This window comes from Xenopus tropicalis, chromosome 5 (assembly GCF_000004195.4).
Source record: "Xenopus tropicalis strain Nigerian chromosome 5, UCB_Xtro_10.0, whole genome shotgun sequence".
Taxonomy (NCBI): Eukaryota; Metazoa; Chordata; class Amphibia; order Anura; family Pipidae; genus Xenopus; species Xenopus tropicalis.
The window spans coordinates 6,603,535-6,628,275 of record NC_030681.2 but is presented as its reverse complement, the minus strand read 5'-3'; the positions used below and the strand labels follow the sequence as shown (position 1 = coordinate 6,628,275).

The 24,741-nt window shown below is 46.8% G+C and overlaps 1 protein-coding gene across 1 annotated transcript; it reads right to left on the bottom strand.

Annotated features, from left to right (window-relative positions):
- Positions 1–13,244: 13,244 nt before the first annotated feature.
- On the bottom strand, positions 13,245–24,437 carry lbh (limb bud and heart development). The gene is made up of 3 exons (NM_001011389.1): positions 24,306–24,437; positions 18,829–18,925; positions 13,245–14,687 (listed from the first exon to the last, which is right to left on the bottom strand). Exons 1-3 carry the CDS (start codon positions 24,329–24,331, stop codon positions 14,502–14,504), a joined length of 309 nt encoding a protein of 102 aa, NP_001011389.1. The 5' UTR covers positions 24,332–24,437; the 3' UTR covers positions 13,245–14,501.
- Positions 24,438–24,741: the final 304 nt, after the last annotated feature.

Sequence of the window (24,741 nt, the reverse complement as noted above, 5' to 3'; positions counted from 1 at the left end):
GGGGGTACAGCTTATTGTGTGCCCAGAACATTCCTTCTCTGTATATTTGTATTTATACATATGGGTAGGAGGTGCCATAGTGTTTCCCTTAGACAGTACAGTATGGGGGTACAGCTTATTGTGTGCCCAGAACATTCCTTCTCTGTATATTTGTATTTATACATATGGGTAGGAGGTGCCATAGTGTTTCCCTTAGACAGTACAGTATGGAGGTACAGCTTATTGTGTGCCCAGAACATTCCTTCTCTGTATATTTGTATTTATACATATGGGTAGGGGGTGCCATAGTGTTTCCCTTAGACAGTACAGTATGGGGGTACAGCTTATTGTGTGCCCAGAACATTCCTTCTCTGTATATTTGTATTTATACATATGGGTAGGGGGTGCCATAGTGTTTCCCTTAGACAGTACAGTATGGGGGTACAGCTTATTGTGTGCCCAGAACATTCCTTCTCTGTATATTTGTATTTATACATATGGGTAGGGGGTGCCATAGTGTTTCCCTTAGACAGTACAGTATGGGGGTACAGCTTATTGTGTGCCCAGAACATTCCTTCTCTGTATATTTGTATTTATACATATGGGTAGGAGGTGCCATAGTGCTTCCCATAGACAGTACAGTATGGGGGTACAGCTTATTGTGTGCCCAGAACATTCCTTCTCTGTATATTTGTATTTATACATATGGGTAGGAGGTGCCATAGTGCTTCCCATAGACAGTACAGTATGGGGGTACAGCTTATTGTGTGCCCAGAACATTCCATCTCGTATATATATATTTATGAGTGCTGCCATATTTACAGCCACTGCAGCTCTTACAATAACCTCCTGACATTCTTATTGATTCAAGAAGATTCCGGGCCCCCTCGAGCAGTTGAAGAGTCTACACCCCATATAGTTATGAACCTGTCCTACAGCCAAAGTACACAACCAGCATTTTCATTGGCTCAGTCTGCCCATGGCATTACTGGCTTATAAACACTGGGCAAATTAGGACCTGGGCAGTAACCTATAGCAACCAATGACCAATAACTTTTCTTTCAGTCATCTGCAGGTATAACAAAGAAAGCAGACTTCTGATTGGTTGCCATGGGTATCTGCCCAGGTGCAAATTTGCCCAGTGTTTATAAATTACCCCACTGGCTTCACCCTCTGCCCTCATGAAAATGCATCCAGGGGATTGGCCAGGCACCCCCATAGTATTCTAGCCCATAAGGCCATGGGCTACTCTCAAACAGAAAATCTAATTGGCTGATGGCCAATTTAGCCATGATTATAGACAGGGTCGGACTGGGCTCGCGGGGAACCGGGGAGGTTAGGGGGGTGCTGTCCCTATGGGGGGGGGGGTGCGGTGGGCGCAGTGGGGACACCTTGGGGGGTGTGGGGGCCCCTGTTGCAGCAGCTCCAGTGGGCCCTGCACCCCCCAGCAAACCCAATGGACCAATAGACCCTTGTTGCTCTTTCTATGGTCTCTATGGCCCTGGCCTTGGCAACATGGCTCCCATTCCAACGAGTCGCCGCGTATTATCCGCGCAGTACAACGAGTATATTCACCCCAATGGCACCGTTAATTGTGTGCAATCTCGGTTCCGTGTTATCGTTTTTCCATCATAAAAAGATTATCTGCGGGAGAGGTGTGCCGAGGAAGATTCCAATCTCCGCATAAACAAACAGAGCAAACACTGGAAAAAAGTTATAAAATCTTCACACAGAAGCGGCGCTGGTTCCCTCGGCCCATAGACGCGCCCTGCTGTAAATGGGGGGGGACGGGGGGGATTCGGGGGAGATTTATGGCCATAGAAAGGTACAAAGCGCAGGCCAAGGACTTCTATACAGGTCATGGAACTTCTAAGATATTTATATTGTATACTCTTACACGTTACACATTATCTCTCATGGAGCACAGGTTTAAATGAGTCATGTGACCAGCAATGAGGTTCAGCCAGATTCTGTTTTGTATTATAGTGGGTACAGATCCAAAGGACGAGGGGGGTCATTCTTCCCCTAAACAGAGTACTGGTACGGCCCATCTAGGATATGGAGCGCAGTTTTGGGTTTTAATGGGATATTAAAGGAATAATGTCACAGGAAAACTTGCACTGTAATCTGTTTTCCCATGGGGCTAGCCTTCATTTCCCAGGGTGCCCCAGCCATGTGACCTGTGCTCTGATAAACTTCAGTCTCACTTTACTGCTGCGCTGCAAGTTGGAGTGATACCCCCCCTCACCCCCAGCAGCCGATCAGCAGAACAATGGGAAGGGAGCAAGATAGCAGCTCCCAGTAGGTATCAGAATAGCACTCAATAGTAAGAAATCCAAGTCCGGCTTGGGACTCCTCCAGTTACATGGGAGTAGGAGAAACAATAGGTTAGCTGAAAGCAGTTCTAATGTGTAGCGCTGGCTGAAAGCTCAGACTCAGGCACACTTTACTGCTGCGCTGCAAGTTGGAGTGATATCCCCCCTTCCCCCCCAGCAGCCGATCAGCAGAACAATGGGAAGGGAGCAAGATAGCAGCTCCCAGTAGGTATCAGAATAGCACTCAATAGTAAGAAATCCAAGTCCGGCTTGGGACTCCTCCAGTTACATGGGAGTAGGAGAAACAATAGGTTAGCTGAAAGCAGTTCTAATGAGTAGCGCTGGCTGAAAGCTCAGACTCAGGCACAAGGCACTGAGATGGCGCCTACACACCAATATTACAGCTACAAATACATTTGTTGGTACAAGAATAAAAGGTTAAATGGCAGAGGGAATTATTTGCTGTGTAACAGTGTCATTTAGAGATAAATTGTACCCCATAAATATCATGACAGAATCCGTTTTAAGCACTGGGGGTGTCAAGTGTCCAGATTTCTGAGCACTAGCCCAGGGGATCAGGAAATCAGATTATCACTGGGGGTGCTGAGCATTTTGTCACTTACCTGCGCCTAGGGACCCACTCATAATATACAGAGAGTAATTTTAGCCGTCACAGAACAAACAAAACCAAAGAATATATAAATAAAATAGGATATAGATAAAATAGGAAATTAACTAATGTTGCACAACATATCACTGCGCTGTTTGTGTAATAGGTTAATGATGTCACTAGGTAATGGGGTAATTACATGGCGAGCATATGCCTTTAAATTTAGAATCATGAGTTACGACCGGCGAACACAATCGGTCTTAAATGACACAAAAATAGACACGTTGTCTGCTCTCCGGGAATAGTAACCTTCCTGGAACTGCCGGCTTTGTGTCAGGCACATTGTTCCCATAGCCGACAGTGAGAATCCCTCACATACCGAGATGGTGCGGCCACGGGGCCTATTGCTTTCTCTCCCTTAATCATTCGCTGATGCCCTCTGTGCCAGGGAGTGACAGGTCGGATACATGGCTGGCACCTTCCCACCCTGGCACGGAGGCAAACACGGCACTATTGGAGAGGGAGTAGAATACCCTCTCTACTTATATTATATATATATTATATAGTGAATAAATACCCCCTATTGTAAAATATAGGGATATTATAAGCCCCCGAGGAGTTCCTTATAATATATAGTGAATAAAGTGCCCCCTATTGTAACATATAGGGATATTATAAGCCCCCGAGGGGTTCCTTATAATATATAGTGAATAAAGTACCCCCTATTGTAACATATAGGGATATTATAAGCCCCCGAGGGGTTCCTTATAATATATAGTGAATAAAGTGCCCCCTATTGTAACATATAGGGATATTATAAGCCCCCGAGGAGTTCCTTATAATATATAGTGAATAAAGTGTATGTATGTATGTATATCTTTATTTATAAAGCGCTACTTATGTACGCAGCGCTGTACAGTAGAATTCATTAATACAGACAGGGGGGGTTAAAGATAATGGATAAATACAAAGTACAACAATAAATACAAATAAATACAAGGTACAGTTGCAATAAGAGTCAGAAACACAAGATGAAGGAGGTCCCTGCCCCGTAGAGCTTACAATCTATATGGGAGGGTAACTAACAGACACAAATAGGCAAATATAAGTGCTATAGGTCACAGTGGGTGACATTACAGTATAAGTGCCAGTTTCCAGATCAGGTGCTGGGTGAGTGCTCCATAAGGGAGTCTTTAAGTTTAGTTTTAAAAAGACTGAGGGAGGATTCTCTCCGGAGGACATCAGGGAGGGAATTCCAAATGTAAGGGGCAGCCAGGCAGAAGGGTTTAAGGCGGGAAACAGCAGTAGTAGTGGGGGCACAACCAAACGGTTGCTCTGCGAGGAACGAAGGAGACGGCCAGGAACGTGCGGAGACACCAGGGAAGAGATGTAGTGAGGAGCAGAGGAATGGAGGGCTTTGAAGGTTAAGAGAAGGAGTTTGTAAACTATTCTTTGTTTAACAGGAAGCCATGATAAGGCCTTTAGCAGGGGAAGGGCCTGAACTCTCCTGGATGAGAGGAGGAGAATTCTGGCAGCGGTGTTTAATATAGACTGTAGGGGGGAAAGATGGGAATTAGGGAGGCCGGTTAGCAGCAGGTTACAATAGTCAAGTCGGGATAGGATGAGGGCATGCATGAGCAGCCTAGCTGTTACAGTAGAAAGAAAGGGCCGGATTTTGGCAATATTGCGTAAGAAAAAGTGACAAGTTTTGACAGTGGTGTTAGTATGGTCAGAGAAGGAGAGACTGGAGTCAAAGATCCCCCCCAAACAACGCATGGAATTGACAGGGTTGATGAGGGTGCCTTCAATAGAGATAGAAAAGGGGGGAGTAGGACCAGGTTTAGGCGGAAAGATCATTAGTTCAGTTTTTGTTAGGTTGAGTTTGAGGTGGCGTTGGTTCATCCAATTGGAGATAGCCAGGAGGCAGTTAGAGATTTGAGTCTCAGTTTCAACTGTTAATGAAGGGGTCGAAAAGTAAATTTGGGTATCATCAGCATACAGATGGTATTTGAAGCCAAATGAACGGATAAGATCTCCCAAAGACAGCGTGTAAAGGGAGAACAGCAACGGCCCAAGTACAGAGCCTTGGGGTACCCCCACATTAAGAGGAACTGGAGATGAGATTTTGTTAGCGCCCTATTGTAACATATAGGGATATTATAAGCCCCCGAGGAGTTCCTTATAATATATAGTGAATAAAGTGCCCCCTATTGTAACATATAGGGATATTATAAGCCCCCGAGGGGTTCCTTATAATATATAGTAAATAAAGTGCCCCCTATTGTAACATATAGGGATATTATAAGCCCCAGAGGAGTTCCTTATAATATATAGTGAATAAAGTGCCCCCTATTGTAACATATAGGGATATTATAAGCCCCTGAGGGGTTCCTTATAATATATAGTGCATAAAGTACCCCCTATTGTAACATATAGGGATATTATAAGCCCCCGAGGGGTTCCTTATAATATATAGTGAATAAAGTGCCCCCTATTGTAACATATAGGGATATTATAAGCCCCCGAGGGGTTCCTTAGAATATATAGTGAATAAAGTGCCCCCTATTGTAACATATAGGGATATTATAAGCCCCCGAAGAGTTCCTTATAATATATAGTGAATAAAGTGCCCCCTATTGTAACATATAGGGATATTATAAGCCCCCGAGGGGTTCCTTATAATATATAGTGAATAAAGTGCCCCCTATTGTAACATATAGGGATATTATAAGCCCCAGAGGAGTTCCTTATAATATATAGTGAATAAAGTGCCCCCTATTGTAACATATAGGGATATTATAAGCCCCCGAGGAGTTCCTTATAATATATAGTGAATAAAGTACCCCCTATTGTAACATATAGGGATATTATAAGCCCCGAGGAGTTCTATGTCCATATAACAAAACAAGTGGAATGTAAGGGAGTGAATAATGATATCCCTATATATCCTTAGATATGAGCACATCTCAGTCTCATTATAAATGTAATAATCTTGCCTGGGACAAAATGCCACCCAGGAAGGAGGGGAAGGGTGAACCACGCCCATAATGCACCCCATGCTCCCTGGGTGTCACTGGAAAGCAAGAAACCAATGAATATTCAGGTTTGCAGGGCAAAGATCAGAACCAGGGCACGTATTTTCCACGTGGAACCGGCTGTGATTGTTTGCTGGGTGACAGTTGCTATTCTGATCTTTCTGACCCAACACCAAGAATTTTAATCATAAGCAAGTTCTAAATATCAGGGCCGGGTAGGTGGGTAATTGCCGGTGCCGTGCCAGGCGGCTTTAAAAGGACACGGACACAGGACAAGCTTAAGGGTCTCGGCAGAAAAGAGATATTTATATATAAAGCTTATAAAGGGAGGGAATTCTGGGAGAGAGAAGGGAGACTTGGCCGTTCCGGTTCCTTTTCCGAAAGTTCAGCATTTTGGGTTTTGGTTCTGTCACTGGGTCAGCACTGACCCCTATTTGGATTCTTGGAAAATCTGGGCATAAAATGTGGCAAAAAAACAACTCCTTTGTTGGCAAGGGGAATTTTGGGGGGAATCCTGAGGTTGAGGGGACCCAGTGGGACACGGACACAGGACAAGCTTAAGGGTCTCGGCCCAAAAGAGATATTTATACTGTATTTAAAGCTTATAAAGAACCATCCGGAAACAGGAATTCTGGGAGAGAGAAGGGACACTTGGCCGTTACTGTTCCTTTTCCGAAAGTTCAGCATTTTGGGTTTTGGTTCTGTCACTGGGTCAGCACTGACCCCTATTTGGATTCTTGGAAAATCTGGGCATAAAATGTGGTAAAAAAAACAACTCCATTGTTGGCAAGGGGAATCTGGGGGGGGGGTAATCCTGAGGTTGAGGGGTCCCAGTGGCACTGCACAAATATGGGAAACCAAGGAAACACCCAGAAGTCAAACCGCCCCACACTGTCTCTTTTCCCTCTGTAGAAATTGCCCCGTGCCATTCTCTGAATAAGTGGCAAGTCACCAAAGTGTCAGCTGAGATTCTTTTGTGAAACTGGCCCCCAGGGGCAATTGGGGCAAATACATCAGAAAGTTGCCCATGTAATAACTGAGGGTATCTACAATTGTCCCAATCTCAGGCTCTGGACCCCAGTAAAGCCTTGTCTATAGCAGGGGTCTTATTATTGGGCAATCACCGGTGCCAACATTTGTAGTGATTAAAATATAATTGGCTTACTCAGCATATATGGCTCAATCACCCTCTGTCCTGTTGGCCAATATTTCTCTATTTCTCTGTCTCCATTGGGCAATCTTTAGAATTGCCACTTGGCTGGTATTTGTGAGGGAATACAGGGTAATAGACAATAGCCCTTAGTACAAGATGACCCAGGTTCTGGTCCAATTGCCATCTTGGGTTCAGGAAGGAATTTTTCCCCCTTTTGAGGCAAATTAGAGAGGCTTCAGATGGGGTTTTTTGCCTTCCCCTGGATCAACTGGCAGTTAGGTAGGTTATATATAGGCATTATGGTTGAACATGATGGACATATGTTTTTTGTCAGCCTAACTTACTATTTTACTATGAGTCACACCTGATTATACATTGTTATGTAAGTATATGGATCATATAATAATCTCGCTAAAGCTTTATTTACCAGTGGGTCATCCCCCTGACACAATTACCGTATATACTCGAGTATAAGCCGAGTTTTTCAGCACTAAAAATGTGCTGAAAAAGTAAACCTCGGCTTATACTCGTGCTTATACTCGAATATATACGGTATTTGGATTTACTGTTGAACTGTGATCGGTGCGCGCCCCCGCCCCCTGCCGATGACGTAACGCACACACTGTCACGTTAGAGCGACATCATACGCGGGACATCGGTAAGGTGCCGAGCATCGCCAGCATCGGCTTCAAGTGCACAGTCGGGCATCAGATGGCGGCGGCATCAGCGCGACGCTTCACGGGGTAGGGGATAACAGACATATAACGGAGGCATATACCTACATACTTAAAGAACAGGTTCATCATGTTTTCCATGTGTAGTCTTCATACTGGCCAACACGCAACAGGTCACCTGTACAGTATACCTAAGTCACATATGCCCCTTTGTGTTTACAGGGTTTTAATTGCTTTCTATAATTTAAAAAATGTTTTGAATGGTTTTATGGCCTTTTTACAGATATTGCCAGAATTTCCAGTTCACACAATAGTGTGGTTCACTAAGGCCATACACAGCCTGAGGCATATATCTTATGAACAGGTTGGAGTGGCACAGAAAGCAGTGGGTGTGTGGCACAGCGGCCTTTGAAGTGGTAGACCCAGGCTGGAGATTGTGTACTAGATGCTGCCAAGCACTTTCTTACACAACCCAAAGCCTGCTGTGAAATTACATGTACACTTCATTATCATCAGATTATGGGCACTGCTCAGCCTGTACTGTCTCTGCACAGTGAAGGTTTGCCAAACAAAGGGAGCAAAGGTCACAGTGCCAAGTGATCAAGTAAATTTTTAAGGAATACTGTCATGATTTTTATGATATACTTTTAGTTCTAAATTACACTGTTTACATAGCAAATAAAATTGTGTTCTTGAACCAACAAATGTATTTTTTTGGTTGTAATATTGGTGCGTAGGCGCCATATCAGTGCATTGTGTCTGAGTCTGAGCTTTCAGCCAGCGCTACTCATTAGAACTGCTTTCAGCTAACCTATTGTTTCTCCTACTCCCATGTAACTGGAGGAGTCCCAAGCCGGACTTGGATTTCTTACTATTGAGTGCTATTCTGATACCTACTGGGAGCTGCTATCTTGCTCCCTTCCCATTGTTCTGCTGATCGGCTGCTGGGAGGGGGGTGATATCACTTCAACTTCCAGTAGCGGCTGCATTTCCCTCGGCTTATACTCGAGTCAATACGTTTTTCCAGTTTTCTTAGGTAAAATTAGGTACCTCGGCTTATATTCGGATCGGCTTATACTCGAGTATATACGGTAGATTTTTCCAATTAGAAAAAGGAGGTTCCAGCCAAGGTCGGACTGGGGAGTGCAGGGCCCACCAGGCTGCCACCCCAGGGGCCCCGCAGCCCCCAAGGTGCCATGCCGGCCACGTCACCTGAATCCCCTGCAGGGGCCCCCACGGCACCCCCCTAACCCCCTGCAGGGGCCCCCGCCCAACGTCCTCCCCTAAGTGCATGTAAGGGAAACAGGGATCAGGTCTGGGCCACCGGGGACCACTGGGTTTTTTCCCGGAGTCCCAGGGGCCCAGTCGGACCCTGGTTCCAGCTAAATATTTGGAGGGGCGGGGTTGTTACAGGGAGAGCTGGAAAGTTGTGGGATTCTCAGTGGTACTGGCAGATACATTAGGCAGATACAAGAAGTAGTTGGGGGCTTTTTAGCAAGTGAGGAAATACAGGGTTATAGACAATAGCCCTTAGTACAAGTTGCCCCAGGTTCTGGTCCGATTGCCATCTTGGAGTCAGAAAGGAATTTTTTTCCCCTTTGAGGTATATTGGAGAGGCTTCAGATGGGGTTTTTTGCCTTCCTCTGGATCAACTGGCAGTTATGCAGGTTATACAGTATATAGGCATTATGGTTGAACTTGATGGACGTGTGTCTTTTGTCAGCCTAACTCACTATGTTACTATATGAATCACATGCCTGAATATACATTGTTATGTAAGTATATGGATGCACAGTGGCTTCCCGAGGATCATGGGAGTTGCACATTCTTGGTTCCTGACACCAACTCTCCGCAGGGTTAAAATGGCAACATCTGTGCAGCCTCCTCCGTCCGTCTGTCCGTCAGTCCGTGGCTGAATCCTATCTGCCCCAATGACGTTGGAACTGTCTGTCCCTCTTATCTAATAATATCTGAGGAGCATAGATAAACCTGGCATTAGGCAGAGAGCTGTAAAGCCGCCGTCCCTAAGGGGACCTGGATGTTTCCAGTGAATCGAACCTAACAATAGTCGATCTTTCATCTTCTAGAAATAGACTTTAAAAGGTTACCTGATAAGACAACAGCATGGAAAGTAAGTCAGACACAATGCCCCCAGCGGGGTATGTTCTACCTTGTGTGACCTTATCCCTATGCTGAGAATTACCTGTCATCCATCGCACGCAGGGTGGCTACTAGATATCACTCATAGCCGGCCACAAATAGGTTTTATTGGCTTCTCCTGGGAATATTAGTCTGCACTGTTATACAGATAGCTAGAATCTCAGCCATAAAGCAGGGCAGGACTGCTGCTTACAATGGGGGGGATAGGATCTGTGCCACTGTGACAGAATGCTCTGTTATACAGATAGCTAGAATCTCAGCCATAAAGCAGGGCAGGACTGCTGCTTACAATGGGGGGATCAGATAGGATCTGTGCCACTGTGACAGAATGCTCTGTTATACAGATAGCTAGAATCTCAGCCATAAAGCAGGGCAGGACTGCTGCTTACAATGAGGGGGGATCAGATAGGATCTGTGCCACTGTGACAGAATGCTCTGTTATACAGATAGCTAGAATCTCAGCCATAAAGCAGGGCAGGACTGCTGCTTACAATGGGGGGGATCAGATAGGATCTGTGCCACTGTGACAGAATGCTCTGTTATACAGATAGCTAGAATCTCAGCCATAAAGCAGGGCAGGACTGCTGCTTACAATGAGGGGGGATCAGATAGGATCTGTGCCACTGTGACAGAATGCTCTGTTATACAGATAGCTAGAATCTCAGCCATAAAGCAGGGCAGGACTGCTGCTTACAATGAGGGGGGATCAGATAGGATCTGTGCCACTGTGACAGAATGCTCTGTTATACAGATAGCTAGAATCTCAGCCATAAAGCAGGGCAGGACTGCTGCTTACAATGGGGGGATCAGATAGGATCTGTGCCACTGTGACAGAATGCTCTGTTATACAGATAGCTAGAATCTCAGCCATAAAGCAGGGCAGGACTGCTGCTTACAATGGGGGGATCAGATAGGATCTGTGCCACTGTGACAGAATGCTCTGTTATACAGATAGCTAGAATCTCAGCCATAAAGCAGGGCAGGACTGCTGCTTACAATGAGGGGGATCAGATAGGATCTGTGCCACTGTGACAGAATGCTCTGTTATACAGATAGCTAGAATCTCAGCCATAAAGCAGGGCAGGACTGCTGCTTACAATGAGGGGGATCAGATAGGATCTGTGCCACTGTGACAGAATGCTCTGTTATACAGATAGCTAGAATCTCAGCCATAAAGCAGGGCAGGACTGCTGCTTACAATGGGGGGGGGATCAGATAGGATCTGTGCCACTGTGACAGAATGCTCTGTTATACAGATAGCTAGAATCTCAGCCATAAAGCAGGGCAGGACTGCTGCTTACAATGGGGGGATCAGATAGGATCTGTGCCACTGTGACAGAATGCTCTGTTATACAGATAGCTAGAATCTCAGCCATAAAGCAGGGCAGGACTGCTACTTACGATGTGATTCTTTAAGATAAAAGGCACATTGACAAAAATTGACTATTATGTAATGGCCCAAATCATGGTTCCAGCTGGATCAAAGGTTCTCAAATTACAGGGCATTAGAACAGCATTTCCATTACTCACATATTATAAAGCAATTATCGGAGTTGCTTCCACGTAACCTTCTTACCTGTAGGGAATTTAAAAAGATAGGGTCCCATTGGTGGGAGCAATGTACTCGAAGGAAACTTATCACATGGTGGGTGGTACTTGCAAGGTAGGAGTAAGTAGCTGTAGGTAGGTGTCTGCCTATTTTATAGCTGCTCAAGCCCTGGGAAAGTGCTCTATGTACCCCCCCCCCCCCCAAAGGGGACAGAATGACGTATAAATAGATACAATGGTCCCAATGTTACAACTTCACCGCCCTTCCCATAACAAGGACCCTTGATTTAGATCAATCCGGGACAATAGATCCGTGGGAACATCCTGTAACGCAGAAATATTAAAGTAACTTAGAGCTTTTGTTTGGTCTGTTTAGTCTATAAGGGCCCTATATACAATAGTATGGCTTTATATCCAGGCAAATGGCCACAGAGAGATGAATGTAAAATCCTCCTGTTGCAGGGCTTCCCTTGCTTCTTCACACACTGCTGATAGGATTTAAGGTGAAGTCACACTGTGCTACTTGTAGTAGCTACTAAAATAAACAATGCTGATCATTTACTGATAATTGTCTCTATGTGCGTTTTATCTGAGGCAATTCTCAGTATTGTCTATGGCAGGGGATTTTCTAGGGTTTAGTAGCTGCTACAGGTAGCCACAATATTTATGGGGCACTTTTTATCTCTAAATGACACTGTTACACAGCAAATAATTCCCTCTGCCATTTAACCTTTTATTCTTGTACCAACAAATGTATTTGTAGCTGTAATATTGGTGTGTAGGCGCCATCTCAGTGCCTTGTGCCTGAGTCTGAGCTTTCAGCCAGCGCTACACATTAGACCTGCTTTCAGCTAACCTATTGTTTCTCCTACTCCCATGTAACTGGAGGAGTCCCAAGCCGGACTTGGATTTCTTACTATTGAGTGCTATTCTGATACCTACTGGGAGCTGCTATCTTGCTCCCTTCCCATTGTTCTGCTGATCGGCTGCTGGGGGTGAGGGGGGGGGGGGGGGGATATCACTCCAACTTGCAGCGCAGCAGTAAAGTGTGCCTGAGTCTGAGCTTTCAGCCAGCGCTACACATTAGAACTGCTTTCAGCTTACCTATTGTTTCTCCTACTCCCATGTAACTGGAGGAGTCCCAAGCCGGACTTGGATTTCTTACTATTGAGTGCTATTCTGATACCTACTGGGAGCTGCTATCTTGCTCCTGCTGATCGGCTTTAATAACAGAACATGCAAGGCATTGTGGGAAATGGTTGGGGGGTAGCTATTGCCAACAGATTCATACCCTGCAGTTGCAGCTGATAAATAACCACAGACAGGGACAGGATTGGAAAGCAATTTCAAACTTTTATTTACAACTGTCACAGTGACAAAAGTAGTTTGGAAAAAAAAAAAAAAAAAATAAGCTAGCTTCTCCCTGAGCCTCAAAAAATTAAAGAAATATATATATATACTATAATACAACAGAGATAACTGGAGTGCTTTTGTTCACTGGTACATTAGTAACAACCGGAAATATACAATACTCTCGACAAAGGGACGCGGACACAAGGGATCCGGATCGTTAGCCACCCACATGATCTCCTATCCCTACCAAGTCACAGTTGTGTCAATGTTAGCACTGAGAGCACATTTATTGTCCATGATGGGGGCCCAACACGGGGGCCCGGACACTTTCCGACGGATCACAATAACACCCCGTTAGTAGAACCGGAACAGATGTACTGAACAAACACAATGGCCTAGAGAATTTTTTTTTTTTTCTTTTTTAAAGTTGACCAAACCCCATTGGAGGATGCGGACGAGACCATTAGAACATTCCACGCGTTACTAGCAAGATATACACGCAACATGAGATAAGCGGCACATTTTGCGTTTTCGAAGCACGGACGAAAAAAAGTTATTGCTGTATCTTCGGGGACTCGACAGACCGGACATGAAACGGACCCAAAAAGCCATTTTTTGTTTTTTTTTGCCTTTCGCGGCCCCGCCGGCGTTGGAAACTGAGGTATTTTGCATACGGGCGGATTCCGTGCAGAAGCGAAAGGGTTAAAAAGCGGGGAAAAGGCGAGACAGATGTGTTTATGGTACGTTCCGTCAGCACCTAACAAAGCGCATCATGGGCCTTTCAGCACAGGAAGGTCTAGAGAAACAAAGGAAAAGCCAGTTCTGCTTGGGAACATGGATAATGGGCCTCGACGTATCCTTTGATGATCCCCATATTACTCATTCTTCCCCGCCATTCAGCGAATGTTGCGTTGGATTTTTACCGGCAGAAGAGGCCGCAATCCTTTCGCTCAAATACAAAAAGAAAAAAATAAAGGTGCATAAGTGTAAAAAGGTGTCGGACAATATAAGTGCACTCTATGGGCACAACTATGGTACTAAATAGTGACATGAGGTTCTGTGGGCACATGTGGTGTAAAGGTAGTGGACACCAGTTCTTCAACAGGACCGGAAGCTCCATATAAAACATATAGTTTAGGGAATAATCCAAGTGGGGACATTAAAGACATACGACGGCTGTAGCCTCTGCCCCCCCATTGTGGAGACAAATATTCCTTGAAGATGTGACTATTGGTTCCGGATTCTTGGAGAACTAAAAGCACGATGGTCAATATCAATCCCACCCAGAAGAACGTATGGAGAGATGATGGATTTCAGCCTCTTTTTGGAGGAAAACAGTACCGTGCCCCCGACTGGTGCTCACTCAGGATTTGCGTTTGATCCGTTGCCGTTAGAACCTACTGCCGCCTCAAACATCTGGGAAGGAACTCTGATAACATCTCTAGGTAACGAAGATAAAAAAAAAAAAACAGCGAACATTTCCCGCTTCTCGGCGCGTCCAAGGCTGCGTTGTTTCTCACGAGAAAAATAAACAAAAATGGAAAGAAAAATCTTGCAGGTGCATCTTTGAATTTGCCCTCGATAACAAAAGCCTCCCTAACCAAGTCTCAGCCAACTGGCAACCCCTCTTGCTCCGAACGACAATAAGGTTTAAACCGGTGGCAACGGGCGCGGTTACTGCTCGTTCTCTTTCTTTGTTTGGTCGCAAGAACCTTCTTTGTCTTCATCTACCACAAACTCCTCCGGGGGCCACCTCAGCTCCCCGCTCTCCACGTCGCCTTCTGTGGGTTCTACTACGATGGAGGGGAGTCTGTCCTTCAGCTTGCAGCATCGCTCAAAGTCTGAGGGGTCTGGAAAGATCTGCAGGGAAGAAAGATTACAGCCGAGTTACACCGAGGAAACACACGGGTGACCAATACATTCTATGGCGAACACCGGCCCCTTGTGCCGCTCTACATCACTGAATACTAAAGGCTAACTATCTAACTACCTGACACCCACTATTTAGTACCAACTCATCCGGCATAGAAAACTCTTAAGGTGGTCATTCATGTTCTTTAGACCAATTTGGAAGCTTATCTGTCCGTGTATGGGGCACCCCGACTGATATCTGGCATAAAATTGGGCAGATGTTGATTGGACAGGTTTGATTTTTCCATCAGATCGGGGAATGCATTGGCCAATCCTTGCTCCGATGGGTCCTATTCCTGATGTTGTAATTCTATTGTTTAGCTCAAGGGCCAAACTGCAACATTGGGGTAACAGTCACCCTGCTATAGTTCCAGGGGTACCCAGGGCACAAATAAGCACTCACCCCAAATCCCCCCCTAACTGGCCTTCAGGCTGGGCCCCCTTAGCCCATAACAAGGTTACAGATATATAGAAACATTGGGGTAACAGTCACCCCGCTATAGTTCCAGGGGTACCCAGGGCACAAATAAGCACTCATCCCCAAATCCCCCCCTAACTGGCCTTCAGGCTGGGCCCCCTTAGCCCATAACAAGGTTACAGATATATAGAAACATTGGGGTAACAGTCACCCCGCTATAGTTCCAGGGGTACCCAGGGCACAAATAAGCACTCACCCCAAATCCCCCCCTAACTGGCCTTCAGGCTGGGCCCCCTTAGCCCATAACAAGGTTACAGATATATAGAAACATTGGGGTAACAGTCACCCCGCTATAGTTCCAGGGGTACCCAGGGCATAAATAAGCACTCACCCCAATGTTTCTATATATCTGTAACCTTGTTATGAGCGAAGATGTTCCTGACCAAAGGTTGGACCCCAAAGATTATGCCTTAACCAAAATGCTCTAGGTCAAGTACACACAGGCCTATGGCACACTGGGCTGAGCTTGGTTATTGATGGGAATGCTAAAGCTACTCTTCCCTGCCTGACAGTCCAGCTTCTACTACAAGTGAACCCTTGTGTATTTAATCAATGTTTAGTCCTGTAGCAAAACATATATACAATATATTGAGCATATTTCCCCTTTAAAGCACAAGTACAGACTTGCTCACGTAGCACCGAATTCATGTACTTGGCAAAAACAGGATTCTAAAAAAAAAAAAAAAATAAAGTTCTAGATCATAGTTTCCAAGCCGCAGTATAAAGTTTAAACAAAAATGCTGATTTGTTAGGTCAGTTTTTTTCCGTCGAGTCACATTTTCCGGAGCAAAACCAAAGCTGCCGTAATGGTCATTAGTACAGAGAGGAGTTGCAACTACTTTACTGAGCCGAGGCTGCTGAGCTCCGGATGGACAGGGCAGGTTATAGTAGCAGCACAGCCTGCGGCAGAATCATCCTGACAGTTACCCCTGAAATAAAGCAGACCTGTCCAACCAATGCCCCCTTAGAGCCGTGACTGGACTCCTGATACCCTGTTGGGGGTGCTGGGAGTTATCACTATCTTTCCCTGCTGCTACTACGTCTTTACTATTATTTTACTACAGCTCAGCTTTGCTTGGAACATATGTTGCTAGTAACTCCGACCGACCCATGGGTGGGGGGGGCAATTAAGGGCATTTACTAGGGCAATTAAGGGCATCCTGCCCATGTGTTTGGGCTACTAACAAAATGCCCCAATTTGCCCAATGTGCCTTGGCCCCTAACTGGGAGCTGTAGTACCAAGGTGCCTGGATCATGTCAGGGGCTCATTCGCTTACAACAGGCAACTCTGCACTTCAGTATCAACCAATCAGCATTGTGCTGCCCAAATATTCAATTGGTCCAGCTCACTGATTCTCAACCTTGGGTCTCTAAATGTTGCAGGACTACAACTCCCATAACCCTTCAACTTAGAACTCAAGGGACAGGGCATGTTAGAAGTTGTAGTTCTGCAACATCCGGGGGCACGAGGTATAGAGACAGGGGTGTAGCTCATTGTCTGGATGTCTGAGACGGCACAATCGGAGAAATCCGGATTCTTCGGTTACCGCCGTTCGCTCGGCCCTTTGTCAAGAGCAGGTTGGTCTCGAGTTACCCCGGAGAGGGGGCAGATAGTGTAACGGCGAGGAAAAGGTCAGGGATTTGGGCAGCTTTATCTGCCTCTGCCTGTGCCGGCGGCTGACCTGAATGTGACATGGGGAGATATAAGAACATTTCCAGAGCCGGTGCCAGAACATCCAGCTGACTCTCCCCCGGCCCCATTGTCAGGCTGACAAACATGAGCAAACAGGGTATGGACGCTCGGAATGGGACGGGGCTAAAGGGAAACTAAACCCTAAGGGGAAGTCATCATTACAGTTACAGAAGGAACAGGAAGCAGCGTAGGGGAGAAACATGGCAGCTTCCACTCTGGACTTGTCAATGGGTTCCTCTGGGCCCCATAAACTTGCCAACTATAACAGTCATTCTTCATTGGCATTACTTAATGTGCTAAAGTAGTTCATCTGCATTGGCTTTATCTGAACTACAAGTCCCAGCATTCTTTGCAACTTTCCCCTCTGAATCAAGTTGCTCCGCCGGCGGCGACAAAGCTCTCGATTGGCCGAGGTTCTGGCTGAGAGCGGTTCCCAAACACACGGGCCTCGGCCTAAACCTAGAACACTTTGGACCCTGCCCCAATAACCACTGCCCCATCCATCCTAACTGCCCCCCATGCAACTTCCAGCTTGGTGGGTGGGGGAAACACTGCTTTTACATTAAGGGCAATATCCCTGACCCTGTTGGGGTACTTACTGGTCAGGCAGTAAGGGACAGATTATAAAGAATCTCAAGGGCGCAAGGGCCAAGCCACAGAAGGGTTAAACGCTGCTTTCAGTAGCAATTGCCTCTATGTGTAAATTGAAAGCCAGTGAAAATCTCTAATGACTGTAAATGGGAAGTTGCTAACGACAAGCGCTTTCATTATGCAAAAAGCAGCGTTTGGGGGCGGAGCTGTACCCTAATGTATATCCTGTGGCGCCCACAAACAGGAAGTGTGGGGCAATGAGTGCGAGAACAGACCGTGAATGTATATGTAGGGCTTATTTGTGCCCTGGGTACCCCTGGAACTATAGCGGGGTGACTGTTACCCCAATGTTTCTATATATCTGTAACCTTGTTATGGGCTAAGGGGGCCCAGCCTGAAGGCCAGTTAGGGGGGGATTTGGGGTGAGTGCTTATTTGTGCCCTGGGTACCCCTGGAACTATAGCGGGGTGACTGTTACCCCAATGTTTCTATATATCTGTAACCTTGTTATGGGCTAAGGGGGCCCAGCCTGAAGGACAGTTAGGGGGGGATTTGGGGTGAGTGCTTATTTGTGCCCTGGGTACCCCTGGAACTATAGCGGGGTGACTGTTACCCCAATGTTTCTATATATCTGTAACCTTGTTATGGGCTAAGGGGGCCCAGCCTGAAGGCCAGTTAGGGGGGGATTTGGGGTGAGTGCTTATTTGTGCCCTGGGTACCCCTGGAACTATAGCGGGGTGACTGTTACCCCAATGTTTCCATATAGTGGCAGTGCTACAGAATATGTTAGCAATGCGCTTTGTGAGAATGAATACAGACAGAGCAAAGGGGACAGATCCCAGTAGCATTAAACTGCTTGAAGGTTAAACATGCCTTGCAGTCAGCCCAATGCTCTTTGATAGAGAAGAAAGGGGGTGAGTAAGGTCAGACTGATCAATCAAGTGATCACCATGAGAGGTTTTGATCCCCGACATCACTATCTGGCTCAACAGTCTCTATAAAAACGCTTCATGTTCTAGTTCCCTCCCATTAGACAGGATGAGAATTGTGCTCCCAGAACAGGAATTCTATCTGGCCCCGGGGGGTGAGCAGCCAAACTGGGGGCACCATACCAGGAAATGTATACAGAGCCCCCACTAAAATATAAAGGGAATGTTCTGGGCACACAAAGCCGTACCCTTACCTAACACAGGGGTTCTTATATAGAGAGCTGTATGCACCACAGTACTACATTGTACAGCAGCTACACAGCAACGGAAAGTCTCGTTCCTTAGGGACCCGAGTGGTTCCATCCCACCCATCCCCGGCCGAGGAATTCTGCCACCTACCTGATAGGAATCTTTGCGAGGGCTTAATCCAATTTCATCCATGGGCTGAGTGTTCATTATTACTTCTGTCATCTCAGCAGATCTCAGATAATCAGTGCTGAAAGAAAGAGCAGTCGGTTAAGAATTTACCCAAAAACAACAACATGTCTGGAAATGATAACGATACACAGTAAAATTGGCTCGTTTGGCAAGGTCAGTAAACAAGCGGATAGGTGGGTGATATCGAGGGCCCAAGGGCCAAACGATCAAATTACAACAACGGGCATAGGCGCCATGGGACTGAGGACCACTTTAACGAGCTGATGTGGTGCCCAATCCAATGGAAAATCAAACCTACACAATTAAGACCTGCCCGATTTTAGGCCAGATATCTGTCGGGTAGACCCATCGAGGGTGCCCATGCACAGGCAGATAAGCTACCAATCGGTCTGACAGACCCTGGAATCTGCCCGCGTATGGCCAAGTCACCAGAAAAATATGCGTCAACCAAGGAAATCCAATCTGGGGGGCTGCACCATGCAACCTCAATGGGATACGCACGGACCCCCCCCTAGCAACCATCGCTGCAAACCCCAAACCATGGTCCCACTCTGATAAAGGTGCATCAGAGGAAGACATCTTTCCCCCGTGGGTAAGGCCCCCTTTTATCCAACGCCAGCAATGAAACAATAAACGGTGCCGGCAAACAGGGGTAGTGGGCTCCCTTACGGCACAATAGGGGGCAGCGCCTAAAGGGGTCACGTAGATTTACAGAGAACCATTTTTGGAACCATTCTGGAAAACGACAGCGTCATTGCACCAACATCAATTAAAACTGCCAGTGGAGAAGTAACGCTATCTGCCAACTCTCACTGCCACATTATACCCCGCACTGCAACAGGGTAACGGCATTTGGCACAGTCGCCCAAACATGTGATCAGAAACATTGGACAGTAACCAATAAGTGGGAAGCTTTCATGGACAGGGAATAAGGGAAATGTGAATAATGAAGAGGAAGTGGGCACCGGGGAATTTCCTTATAGAAAACAAGCAGGGGGTTATTGCTTAAGTCGCTGAGCAGATTCAAGTCCCGGCTGCACACAGGTTCCTCTGCATAAGCGGAAAATATAAAAAAAAAAAACAAACCCACACGCTAGAACTGTACTGAGAACTTCCGGCCCCCCGTCCTGCAGCCGAGGAGGCACATCCCCTGCCCAAGCCTCAAGCTACAAAGCAACAAAGGATTCACTGCTACCGGCGTGCCCAAATCAGGCAAATATGGTATATTCCAGGGGACCTGAGCAGTTGAATGGCTAAGTTTTAGGCCAATCCGGTTAGAAGCTGTGCATTAGTGGCCCCAGCAGCGGCGCAGTCCCATTATGCAAGGCTGCGTTATGGCGCCACTCGCTGAAGATGCACATCTGGCTCTGCAGGGATTATTAAATGCTGGAAAATGACTTTACATAATTCCTTTTGCATAATTACGAGCAATTTACCGCTGTGAGGCTTGTGTCAAAGCAAAAGGTGCAGCAGCCAATTATATCTCTTAGCAGAGCGCTTCCAGGAACCTTAAAGGGGAAGTTTAACCTGAATCGCAACTGTTTCATCAGATACAGGCAATCTGAAAGCAAAAGCAACTGTCTGTTAGTCTTGCAGCTCTGCAGACTGGCATTTAAACTGCTCTCGGGTTGCTAGGTGCAACTTGGACTATTAAAGTCTCAGCTACAGGTTAGACAGACAGAACATGGTTAAAGAGTGAAAACCAGTACAATAATAAGCCACAAAGCTGTTTGCCTGCAAGATTCTAACCTTTTCGGGTGAATTTCCCCTTTACTGAGCCCTAAATGCCAGCGCTCCCGACGCAAAGCCGCGTGCGAGAAAGTTAATACAGGGATTATGCAGAAATGTACCCAAAAAATCCCTCATCAGCCGCCTATTCAATGCACAAAGCCCTAAGTAAACATTACCTTGAGCCTGCCTGGTTACTAAGCCTGCAGGGATGGGTCTACTCTATTGTGCCAAACTGACAAGCATTACATTTATACTGTCCGTTTCTTTGCCTTTTTACTTATATAGAAACCCATCTCACCCGAGACAGACACACACAGAACTTCCAACTGTGGGCTCAATGAGTGCAGAAAAAAGCCACTTCTAGTCTAAAGGTCCCCATACACGGGCCGACTATAGCTGCGATATGGGTCCCTTGGACCGATTCGGCAGCTAATCGGCCCGTGTATGGGGAGAGCCGAGCAGCCTGGCCGACCGATATCTGGCCTGAAATTGGCCAGATCTCAATCGGCCAGGTTAGAAAATCCGGTCGGATCGGGGACCGCATCGGCTCGTTGATGCGGTCCCCAATCCGACTGCCCCATTGCCGCCCACACAATCCGATCGTTTGGCCCCAGGGCCAAACGATCGAATTATTTTTTTTTTTACCTAAAGGCTCCCCGATATCGCCCACCCGTAGGTGGGGATATCGGGTGAAGATCCGCTCGCTTGGCGACATTGCCAAGCGAGCGGATCTGCTCGTGTATGGCCACCTTAAGGGCAAAGACACACAGAGCTACTTAGTAGCGCTACTAAATCCTCTGCCATAGACAATACTGAGAGTTGCCTCCACTAAAACACAGACAGTTATCAGTGATAAATGATCAGCATTGTCTCAGTGTTTTAGTAGCCGTGACAAGTAGCTGCTACTACAGGTATCGGACCCCTTATCCGGAAACCCATTATCCAGAAAGCTCCGAATTACGGAAAGCCCGTCTCCCATACTCCATTTTAATGAAATAATTCAGAATTTTAAAACCTTTTCTCTGTAATAATAAAACAGTACCTGTACTTGATCCCAACTAAGATATAATTACCCCTTATTGGGGGCAGAACAGCCCTATTGGGTTTATTTAATGGTTAAATGATTCCCTTTTCTCTGTAATAATAAAACAGTACCTGTACTTGATCCCAACTAAGATATAATTACCCCTTATTGGGGGCAGAACAGCCCTATTGGGTTTATTTAATGGTTAAATGATTCCCTTTTCTCTGTAATAATAAAACAGTACCTGTACTTGATCCCAACTAAGATATAATTACCCCTTATTGGGGCAGAACAGCCCTATTGGGTTTATTTAATGGTTAAATGATTCCCTTTTCTCTGTAATAATAAAACAGTACCTGTACTTGATCCCAACTAAGATATAATTACCCCTTATTGGGGGCAGAACAGCCCTATTGGGTTTATTTAATGGTTTAATGATTCCCTTTTCTCTGTAATAATAAAACAGTACCTGTACTTGATCCCAACTAAGATATAATTAATCCTTATTGGGGGCAAAACAATCCTATTGGGTTTAATTAATGTTTTATTGATTTTTAGTAGACTTAAGGTATGGGGATCCAAAATTACGGAAAGACCCCTTATCCGGAATAGCCTTGGTCCCGAGCATTCTGGATAATGGGTCCTATACCTGTAGTAGCTACGTGTGTCTTCACCCTAAAAGTCAACCTGCGGCTGTTTCCGAATGACACCCCCTAGCTCCCTTCAACATTCGGTGCTGTAGTTCAACAACAGCTTGAGCATCTTTAGCTTCCCTATGCCAGTCCCCACCTGGAAAGATTTAAAGGCACAGAGGATTTATATAGCAATACAAATACCTGCAACCGTCTTAGAGACGCTGCTGCAATTCATTTGGATTTAGCCACAAGGTCAAACTGATAAATCCGATCTACTAAGCAAGAATCAGACTTAATTCCTCATTAATTACCCCGGGCGCCTTATTAACCAATAAGCAGGGGGCAATAGAGCTGGGCAAGGAGCGACTATAAAGCCCCCACAGGGATTCAGACAATAGAAGCAGCAAGTTCTACAGACCAAAATGAGCCCCACAGCTCCGAGACCCTTCGCTTACACCCCAATATCTACAGTTTGGGTGGTTTTTTTTGTTTTTTTTAACTGCCGCTTGGGGGGGGGGGTTGATTTTGTGAATGAAGGCTACGGGCGGAGACTCGCCTCACTGTCGGCTTGTGAATGATTTCGCCCAATGAATGGCCGCCTCTTTAATACATAACGAGCGCTGCAAAGTCATGCACAATGCTGTCATGGAAAATGTGCGGCTCGCACCTACAGGTGGTGTTGCCAAGGGGACAGCACAACAGTAAGCTCTTGGGTACGGGAAACCAGTCCGCAGCCAGGAATAGAGAGACCGGGTATAATATAACAGCCTGGTCCCTTTAATTATATCCACAGAGCCTGTAGGGTAACAAAGGGAGAGTCGGATGGGGTTCCAGCGGCAGAGAAGGGAGGGTATAAGTCTGTCAGGGCATGCTGGGAGCTGTAGTACAAGAGCAAAAAGTTGGAGAAGCTCCAAGGGCAGAATTAAAACTCCCAGTCGAGTGTTTTTAGTTATAAGATGCCAGGCTGCCCATGGATAAGCCCAGTATGCCCCCCTCACAGGCACCTAAAGCCCAGTACGCCCCCCTCACAGGCACCTAAAGCCCAGTATGCCCCCCTCACAGGCACCTAAAGCCCAGTATGCCCCCCTCACAGGCACCTAAAGCCCAGTATGCCGCCCTCACAGGCACCTAAAGCCCAGTATGCCGCCCTCACAGGCACCTAAAGCCCAGTATGCCCCCCTCACAGGCACCTAAAGCCCAGTATGCCCCCCTCACAGGCACCTAAAGCCCAGTATGCCCCCCTCACAGGCACCTAAAGCCCAGTATGCCCCCCTCACAGGCACCTAAAGCCCAGTATGCCCCCCTCACAGGCACCTAAAGCCCAGTATGCCCCCCTCACAGGCACCTAAAGCCCAGTATGCCCCCCTCACAGGCACCTAAAGCCCAGTATGCCCCCCTCACAGGCACCTAAAGCCCAGTATGCCCCCCTCACAGGCACCTAAAGCCCAGTATGCCCCCCTCACAGGCACCTAAAGCCCAGTATGCCCCCCTCACAGGCACCTAAAGCCCAGTAGCACAAATACTGTCATCTTGGGGCAACTCTGGTCACTTGGGGGTGGAGGGGGGGGTTGTTGAAAGCCTTAATACCCCAGGAGACCAGACACCAACCAGAGTGCCCAGAGTTATCACTCACCCCATACCCCCATCTCCAGGATCTACAGCAAGAAGTGACCCCCTGGCATCTACCATCTACCACTGCGACTGGCTGCAACTAATATAGTATATGCGACCACCAGTAGCTGCAGAAGGGTCCGGGAAATCCTTCAACATTAAAAGCCCCCTCCGCCAGGGGGCAGCAGCGCCAGATTAGCCCCAGTACAAGAATCTCAGGGGAGAGGTTCCAACTGGGAGCTTATTCCCCCCTCCCGATCCAGTCCCCCCAGTAACTCACAGTCCCCCCCCCCCAGTAACTCACAGTCCCCCCCCCCCCAGTAACTCACAGTCCCCCCCCAGTAACTCACAGTCCCCCCCCCCCCAGTAACTCACAGTCCCCCCCCCAGTAACTCCCAGTATCTCCCAGTCCCCCCCCAGTAACTCCCAGTACTCACCAGTGAATGGGGTAAAATACAGACATTAAGCCCAGAGGAGCTGCCAAACTGCTCGGATTAAATGGATCCCAATAGGCTAATCGGAACCACTCGCAGAACACAACACAGTCCTGATTGGCTATTGGCACAGACAGTCCCTCTCCCGCCGCTCCGGAGCGCTCTGACCCTGCCGCTGCCGCCGCACTGCCTTATATAACATAGGGGGCGGGGCCAGCTGGCACCACGCCCAGCCCGTTTGACGTCAGTAGAAACATGAATGGGTGTATGTTGGCTGCTCATCCCCTGGATACAATGTGCTGGGTTTGTAGGCGCTGAACATTCATGCTCACTCATCCCTCCCAGCCAATCAGAGGCCGGGGATTGCAATCACCTGCATTCTCCCCCCCCCCCCCCATTCAGCCTGTCTCTTTGTTCTGTGCAGGTTTAAGCCCCACAC

Coding starts and splice junctions, on each gene's coding strand:
- lbh (NM_001011389.1), bottom strand. CDS start 24,331: ATGTCTGTATTTTACCCCATTCACTG. Junction 18,926..24,305: donor GTATTTTACCCCATTCACTG/GTGAGTACTGGG, acceptor TCTTTCTTTCAG/CACTGATTATCTGAGATCTG. Junction 14,688..18,828: donor CTCGCAAAGATTCCTATCAG/GTAGGTGGCAGA, acceptor TCTTCCCTGCAG/ATCTTTCCAGACCCCTCAGA.